Source organism: Diadema setosum, chromosome 2 (genome assembly GCF_964275005.1).
Source record: "Diadema setosum chromosome 2, eeDiaSeto1, whole genome shotgun sequence".
Classification (NCBI taxonomy): domain Eukaryota; kingdom Metazoa; phylum Echinodermata; class Echinoidea; order Diadematoida; family Diadematidae; genus Diadema; species Diadema setosum.
Window position 1 is genome coordinate 24,210,641 of NC_092686.1, and position 9,501 is coordinate 24,220,141.

General features: G+C 39.1%; 1 protein-coding gene across 2 annotated transcripts in view; it reads left to right on the top strand.

The window, feature by feature from the left end:
• Window positions 1-6,593, top strand: part of LOC140246236 (uncharacterized) — a 263,015-nt gene extending 256,422 nt beyond the window's left edge. For both annotated transcript variants that reach the window (XM_072325692.1, XM_072325693.1), the window contains 4 exons: window positions 293-442; window positions 4,842-5,042; window positions 5,579-5,625; window positions 6,201-6,593. In XM_072325692.1, the coding sequence (XP_072181793.1) occupies window positions 293-442; window positions 4,842-5,042; window positions 5,579-5,625; window positions 6,201-6,347 (545 nt within the window). In that variant the 3' untranslated portion in view covers window positions 6,348-6,593. The remainder of the gene's footprint in view (window positions 1-292; window positions 443-4,841; window positions 5,043-5,578; window positions 5,626-6,200) is intronic.
• Window positions 6,594-9,501: the final 2,908 nt, after the last annotated feature.

Below are 9,501 nucleotides of genomic sequence, written 5' to 3' on the forward strand. Positions count from 1 at the left end.
TTAGTGATCATGGAAGTAAACAGATGCAGTGTAGCTAGAGAATGCAGAAATTGACCAACTTGCAGCACTGGCAGGCCAAAGTACAAAATTTGAAGTTTTATGCCATCCTAAAATTCCATGAGGACTTTCCAAAGAAGGATTCTTTTTTTGCTCATTTCAAGCAATGCCATTTGTGTTTACTTGTTTGTCTTTGTTGCAATTTCTTGACAATTAAGTGCCATCTATCCCTTCAGTGTGATGTAAAACCATTTTGTTCCATCCCTTCCTTCCATCTGCCCTCCTACTCCACCAGACTATCCATACGGCATCAGGTTGGTATCGCGGCAAGACAAGACGCTCGCCTCGTTCTGTGCCAGTCACCCCGACGACAGGACCAAGTTTGTGGCCGACATCCGGGAGTGCATCCTGGAGATTGAGGAGATGGAGAGCCTCAGGATAGAAGGTGAATATTGTTTTCTTTTTCTCTTCTTTCTGTAGATTTCTCCTTCTTCATTATGATACTTGCCAAGATTTCCAGTTTTTTGTTTGTTTTTTAAGGAGATGCATCAAAATATTTCACACCTCATCTGCACGACTCCATGCTTTGCTTCATGACACCCAGTAATCAAATGATCCATCGTCCATGGACGTACCTGTCCACATAGGATGGCTAGGTTGGAGGAAGTTAGTGGAAGAACAATGATTTCCTCACTAGCCGTTTCAGACAGTGCTTGCTGGTACTTAGAAAAAAATATTTCTTGAGGAAACACGCAGAGAGAAGCTCATAAATCTTCTTTCACACTGCTTTGAAAGCAAGACACTTTACTATTCTGCAAGCCTTATACTAATTTCCAGCCAGTTCATCAGAAAACTAGATTATCTACCAGAAAAGGCTATGATTTGAAACTGTGTACAATGATGTATTTTTGTGATAGAAGAAACAACATAGTTTCTCTAACGTTCTTTCAAAGTCCATGAGTGCTTGAAAAAAAAAATGAAGTGTCTTCAGATGCATTGTAAGTTAAAAATGTTAGGTTTAATGCCACAGATTTAATGAAGTGTTTGATTTGTAGTCTGCAATCACTAAATAATATCCAAAGCACTCCCTCTTGGCATAAAATCAGCTTTAATTGCCACTAACATTTAAGGGTCAACACCAAAAAAAGAGATCTATTTCTTTTTTTTATTAATTAGTTTATGGTATTAGTGCAAATTTATGTACATTATGCCTGTCGTAATGCCAACCAAGCATTGGTACTTCATACAGTTGTGCATATAAAGATATGGTTTTGATACGTAGCCAAAATAGTATAAAAAGTTTGCAACTTAACATTTTTAATTCATCATTTGCTTTGCTGTGTCATCAATGCAATTATTGGCAAGTAAACATAACTTCATAAGTGAATGTCTGTATGATAATACACTGTAATACCAACACCTAAAGTGCACATTCATTATCATTGGCCGACTGCTACTGTGCGTGGTGTTTTGTTGAAATACATCATACTCCGAAGTGACCACCATATTATTATAACTTTTTGTGTTCAGCTGCCATTCCATATAATAAACGGAAGCTATGGGCAGGTAAGGATGATCCTGAGCACGCTCACAAGATACCGGGAGCATCAAGCTTCATTTTAGTTTTCAAGTTTCTTTGTATTTAGTTTTTAGCAGCATATGATACCTTGAGCACTTCTGCAACATTTTGGAGGAGTGAGGGGAAATGTATCACACACATGGAGACACGCCTGACATGTATGCATATGCACATACACACAAATACACATAAACCCACGCACACAGCTCCACACATGAAGATATGCCTATCACGATCATGTGTATTGCACATACACACACAGACACAGAACTTTATAAACAAGGTTTTAAGGTAATGCATGATCTATGATATTCCACCTAAGTCATAGTTTTATTTTATCATCCGTGCAGGCAGGACAAACGCATTCATAGAACATGCAGAATGGCCATTTTGTCAATGAACAATTTTTCTTTTTTTTTGGAAGGAACAGATCATACAGAGCTTTAATTCTCTGTTTTTCCATTTTTAAACCCCTTTCTACTGTGTTGTGAGAACATTTCCAAACACAAAGTTGTGATGTTTAACCTGTTTGCTACAAGGTTTGGAATTCTCATAAACTTGATACCTAAGCCACCTTTAGGCAAAGAGGTAGTATTCAGCACTGGATAATTATCATGTTTAACACAAACCGGTAATTTTCTCCTCGGGGAGGGGAGGGAATGGTTTCTCCTCATTTTATCCCCAAGTCATCCCAAATATCAATTATGCAGTGGTAGCAACGATGGCAGAACATATTTTTTCATTTGGATTTTGTGTGATTCATAACCAGAACTTTTTGATTTGAGGATACCATCTGCACCTCTCAGTTTTTCGCTTTGATATGTGTATGAAGTGGCGTATGTCAGCAGCCTATGGCACCCACATTAACGGAGAAAAGGTACAATAAATAGCACGACACAGTTTTTTTGTACAAAAGTTGTCAAGCAAACCAGTGAACACTTTCAAGCCTTGGGAAACAATGTTTCCTCCTTGCCTACTCTCAGACCTGTTTTCATTGTTGCAATATTGATCAATTTGAACTAGATAATACGGTTGCCTATGATTTCATCAGAGCTGAATAACAAAGTACTCTGAATGTTGGTGCTATATGCTACTAGACAATGTCTCTTCATTCGCAAGCAAAAATAATCCTGGTCACAGATTGACTTTTGAGTATATTTATTGCTGCAGAAGCCTCTTATTTTAAAGCATGGATTGCAGTGAGATTTTGACTCCTTTTAATGTTCCTTTTTTATATGATTTAGTTTTCTGATTAGTTCTATGTGTGAAGACTTCCAATAATGTCTAAACAATATTTATCCCTCTAGTCTATGCTATTGTTGCTCACAATAGTTCTTCTGCCTCACACCAAGCCTTCTAGATTTTGCGACTTCACCAAGAATGCTGTACTGAAAGCTAGTCTAATCTGCATTATTTTCTTCACAAATAACCCACAGAGACTGAATGATATTATTTCATAAATTAGAGATCAGTCTCAGCCATATCTTCTGAAATACGGCAATTCCCTCTAAATTTAACACATGTCTCATCTGATTCCCATAAACCAGTTGTTTACCATGATTTTGAAGTTCAATAAAATTCAGTGCTATTGATTTCTATATGCTAGATTCCTATTAGATAAATTCTCCCTGTTAAACCAACAACAATACACACACACACACAAAAGAGAATGGCCCAGCTTATATTTTCCCTCCATGTGATAGAGCTGTAAGCGTTGTGTACCGTTTTCAGAGTGGTACCTTACTCAGAAGTCATAGAGGTACTCATTCTCGGCACAGTTGCGGAAATTATGCAGATCTTACAGCATACCATGTGACTTTGTCGTTAACATCCTCTCAATTTCCTGTCGATAACTGCAGACCTGTTGATACAATGTAGCTTGTTGTCCTAAACCTTTGAAAGAGAGAGAGAGAAAAACAAATGTTGAATTGATACGACTGCCACATGACTGTATTTTTGTTACATTTTGCCAGGACATACAATTGACTGATTTTTAAGTGCATTTTCTGTGTTTTTGATTTCCAACTCTTACACTGATGATTATGTTACCGCCATCTGTCGTGATAACTATTGCTACCAATTTGACAACATATTTATTTTATCTCTTCAATTTGCTTGCATTATATAAGTTTGGGTGGTCTCATTTAGTGTGTATGGTTCCTTTCTAAGTTAATTGCTCAGAACACCTCACCAGCAATAAGTACCATCACCTTTTCACTTGGTTTTCTCCTGAAATATACATGTACCGCTCACCAGTTTTTTCGTTGGCATAAATTTGTGAATATTTTTCAGTAAGATTTGCTTGTTTTGCATTTTGCACCCCTAGATTATGACATGGTTTGTGGTCTTTGTATGTGGTCAAAATGATAAGATTTCAAAAGTTAATGGTGTCTAATGTAATGTGCCAAGGGTGATCAAATTTGTGTGAATATGTTGTGAATTACATTATTATTTAACCTGCACCTACAACAAGGAAATATTTTTCTTGTAAAATTGATTCCAGGATACTTTTGTTAGACTCGGCGCAGTGCGTTCCTTCTTTATTTATTTCCTTGTGGCATTTATGATTGTCTTTGAATTATTTGATTACACATTGCCCATTTCAGACTCTATAGAGTATGCATTTTTACATCTGCATGTATGTTTAGGTAGAATATTCGGGAGATGAGTTACACGAACATACTGGATAAAGAATCTTAGGACATGTAGCAGGCAAAGGTCAGGAGATTAATGTAATATTTGATACTAGTGAGATTCTAGAAATTTTATTTGTCCAAAACAGTTTGTATCAATCTTCTAAATCATGCCCTGCTATTTCATGGAGCATACATGTATGTTCTAAAATTTAAGCAGAATGCTTGTGATAAAACCCCTGAAACGTCTTTGAATCATCACTTCCTTTACCTCATGATTGCATGCACACTTTCATTATTTTACCAGTGGGAAGGAGAGATCACCAATCTGTAATCTTGTGTGGTCGTTATTGATGTTTTAAAACTAATCTCATTGCAATAAGATGCTTGTCCAGTCATCGGGAGGTCATTTGTTTGAATCCAGCTTGAGTATGCATGCCCATGATTTTTTTTTTTTTTTTTTTTTTTTTTTTATCATGGCTACTACTAAACATTGATTAATTCGGTGCTTATGTACAGTGTACATAATGTACAATGTAGGGCAATTTGTTGATCAGTTACAATAAAAACATCTCAACACAAGAATTTCATTAATTTGAATCTTATCTCTCCTGGTTTTCCCCCCTTTCTAGCCGAGCTGGAGCGCCAGAAGCTGATCCGTAAGAGCCAGGCGAGTACGTCAGACTCCGGGGTGGGACTTGACCTGGAGAGCCTGGCCAGCACCCAGAACCTGAGCGGCAGCATCGACTCGCTGGCCCCGCCCCTGAAGGAGGGTGGTGGCCTGAAGCGCTCCACCCTCTCCAACTCCCTCATGGACCTCAAAGAGGCAGCCAGTAAGTAGGAGACAGAGGAAAGATATATGTTCCCTGAAAACTTGAATATCTCTCTTCATGACCTAATTCAAGAAGATCAAAACCTCTCTGATTTGTGAATTACTTTCACTTGCTGATTTCTTGTTTTCTAGTGTTACAGTGACATTAGACCGTGGAGGTTGTGAGCAGCTTTCGGTTTCAGCACAATAGGTTATTATGTGACTGCACGTCATGTCACTTCTCATAAATTTTCAACTGTGTGTCAGCAATTTGATACATGTAGTTTCCCCAACAGTTATCCCCCTCAAACTGTCCTGCAGACAGCATTTTAGATTCAAAGAGTCACTGAGTAGCAAAACATCTATATTTGATGATGTGGTTTTTTTTTTGGGGGGGGGGGGTGGGGATGGGGTTTTCATTTGAAACCCATGCGACTTTGGCCTGAAAGACTTACCTCTTTGAAGAAGGCTGATGTGTTTTACCTTCTGCTGTTTTGCTGTTGATGTTCATGTGCCTGACATGCTTGTTTTCTTTTATTTCTCTCTCTCCCCCTACAGATAAAGCAGATCACAGGAGTAGTGCCAGCTCTTTGGACAGTGGCGTGGTAAGTAAACATTCTTTCTTTTTCCCCGTCTCTTGGAAAGTGATTGTTAAGAGGACATCAAAAATCATACAAAGACATGTGATACAAAAAATGCTGTCTTGTACCAAGGAGTAGTTGAGTTTGTGATGTAGATGCTTAGGATTCTGACCAGGAGTGCATATCAATCATTTGATATTCGATGTGATCTACATACTTTTTTACTGCACAAGACAATGCATTGTTTCTGTAGGGATATATGAGAACTAAACACATGCACTGTACCTACAAAACCTTAACTGGAGAATGAACATGATATGTCAAAAAAAAAAAAAAAAATCTTGTAACTGTTGCTGGCTTTTCATACAAAATTGTCGGAGACATCATGCCATTGCCTTGTTAATTATATCACTCAAATTGCATTGCCATTTAAAGATATCTCCTTCCTATTGTTTGGAATATGCAGGTTCTAATGGAAGATGCACATTTGAATTGGAATGTGTCACAAAATGTCTTCAGTGAACTGATAGGGCATTTGCTTTGATATCAATTTGTGTTATTGTATGATTATTATATGACTTCTTGCTTGTCATTTACAGCCTATTGACATCAATGCAACCATGCCACTACCAAAGAAGAGTCGTTCCCCACTTCCGGCAGCCATCTGGGGTCGGAAGAAAGGCACGCCCATCAACAAGGAACCCCCCGGCGTCTCCCCCATCCCTCAAATGGAATCACATGCGTGACAGCCCCCTTCCCCGCTTTATAACCTACACCAGCCAAGATCCCATGTCACTCATCACCCAGCGCAGCGTTGGTGAGGATGGCGGTATCGTTCGCGACGGGGCTTCCTGCAAGTTGGAGGAGAGTTGGAGCAAAGTTGCTGCAACACCACCAGCAGGATGGCCCGCAGCACATCGTGGTGGTGCGTTAAACTAGTCCATGCCATCCCCACTGTAGCCAGCCAGCCCCTGCCTCCGCAATACCTTGCACTGTCCGAGAGCAACAACATGAACAACAATGACTCAAGGCGGAGAGGCGTGGCTTCATGACTACATTGGTGGGGCTCCGGGCTCCAGCCCCGCCCATTTATGACTCTGCACTGCTCAGTGTTATCTCAGCTAATGGACTCCATCGGCTGGGATTGTTGTCGTGTTCCAAGATGCAGCCTGAAGATTTTTCCCACAATGATGTGATTCCTCGCCGTAAGGTCAAGTCTTGTCCCCGTCCGATGCAAGTGGTAGCCATTTGATCAATTAGCCCTTTAGAAGGGCATACTAATCTGGCAGGCATTTAAATATATCGGGGTGTTCCAGAGCAGATTTGGTGGTACTGCATTTTACTGGGTGTCAGATCTGAGCATTACAGCATGAAATACTTTGTGAATCTAAAGTTGTTAGTTGTGCTGCTGTTTTTCATTTCTTCATTCTGTTGGTAGATCAGTGCCACTTCAGCAGTTTACCTGTGAGGCACCATGGATGAAAAGTCATTCACAAATAATAATAATTTTAAAAAAAAGAGTGCATGGGTGTGGATCAAGCTTTGTTATGTTGGCTTCCATTCACAGAGTCAACAGACTGTTTCTTGCCATGAGATAGAGGGATAGAGTATTAAATTTTACTGCTCTTCCACCAGTAAGGGGGCTATTTGGAGGTGAGAGCAGTAACGTGTGCTGAATAATATTGTCCACGTGCTGTGTGCACTCGACAATTTTTTTTTTTTAATGAGAAACAGGCACAGATATGTATTGCAGTCTGTTACGAGAGAGAGAGATCTCGAACAAGACTAGTACACACAAAAAAACAACCCCCCCCCAAAAAAAAAAAAAAAAATTGTTTGCAGTTAACTGTTTGACTTGTGTGTGTAAGTTCTTGAGACGCTCTTTCGCAGAGATCGACCAAAGTCGTTGCATAGTAGGCGTAGCAGAGCGCAATCATTTCTGATGTCGTTCTCACCGTTCTACCAATGGAATATCGTGGAAATGATCAATTTAGACCATAGAAGGCAGTATGTAGTACTTGTGGCTTGCTCCAGCTTGAAGAGTTGAGGGTAGAAGTCCATCCATAACTCCCATATCGGTTTGGATACCCTTTCTGCGCCAGTTAGTCAAATGTGCACAAATTTGACACACTTACCTATGGACAAGAGATTGATATGGCACGTGGGGTGTAAACTAAGAGAACCTTATTTGAAAGATGTTTCCAGATGAGGATAGCAAGAAGAAATATGTGACGGAATCATGGCAAACTTAGCCACCCATGTCGTTTTGTTGTTGCACGTGATTTAATTCCATGCCATCATTGTTTCAGTCATGGACCATTTCCAATGCAGTGTGAGAAGAGGAAGCAAAAAACAAAATTAACTGCATTTTAAATGCCAAGTCTGTACTTTGTCCGACATCAGCCAAAACTAATGTAAAGTTTGTATATTTCCATAAGCAGCTTATTTCTCATTATTTCTTTAATATGTTATAAAGAAAACAGGGCAGACCTATGGATCTCTTTATACGTGTACTTACCTTCATATTGAATGAAGGATAACTGAAGTATATTTTCTTTCTTTTTTTCAGTATTCCAGACGATGCGGGGAATATAATTATTATTCTTTCTTCTTCGTTTATTGCATCATGCATCATTTGTCCTCAAAGATGTGAGCCTGTTTTGGATCCATCTTTGTGTAACCAGTTGTGGGAAAAAAAATAATATAAAGATTTGATATTCTAGCTATGTTTTGTGTTCCTGCAAGCACAAGTTCCAGTATGGAGCCGCTAGTAGCACATGCAGATTTTAGCCATGTATGCAGTGTACATTCTATCTTAAGTAATAAGTCATCCTGCTTAAAGTTGCTTTCAATGCCATCAATCCATACTCCTTGTAACCTCCTGGGAGCCACCATGTTTGTCCCATGTAGCACATTCACTCTCCACATCTCTTCGTACAGGATTTGCTAGTGGCAGTGGTTACAGTTTTATTTGACAGACAACCTATATATGTGCCTATGTACCCACAATAATATTACTAATTTGTTGCCCTTTCCCCTCTATAAGATCAAAAAGAGAAAGTAAGTGTAGAAATGTAGAGAAAACGCAGATTTTAAACACTGTTTGATACTGCACTTGATGAGTCTACTTATAGTGGAATAGAGTAAAAGTTCTTCCCACCAACTCTGTCAGCTGCACAAACATTTGAAATCACATGTGGGACTATGACACACTTGATATGTACTTCATCACCCGTTGTAACTTGTTGTTGTAACCACCCAGAGTAGCTTCAAATGATAAGCAATCAAGGAGGACTGTACAGCACAAACAGCCTATGACCAATCACAGAGAAGAAATTAATGCAATGTTGCACTTTCAAAAGGTGCACTTTTTTCACGGACTGATGATGCTAATGTTACTATTTATATGATGATGACACATGGATAGAGATCCCCAAGACAGTGGTAGATGTCCATTATGATGGCATTATTAGATGCCTGTTTGTATTGTGAATATTCAGTAGTACGGTTATGATTCAGCAAATTTTTAACATTGAAAAAAAAAAGTCCCATTCGTGTTTTCGAGTTCAGCATCATAATACAATGTAGTCTTCACAGCCATGCTTCGTAATCTGTCAAACTTTTGACCCTTGCTGCAACCACTGAAGATAAAAAAATGCTTGTTTTTACTGCTTTCAGCTTAAGATCATGCACCTCTGTAAACTGAAGATACAGCTAGGACTCACTCGTAGAAAGGTCACAGAAAAAGCCGTTTGTGGAAACCAGACTTCTCTTCATGCGTGCAACAATGGATAGGATCGTATGACAAATTTTTCTAACTTGCTTGTGATTTGAATTGCGATCTGCTGGCTGGCGAACGAGACCCAGAAGCTTTTGTTTCATTTTGTGGTATTTCTCATG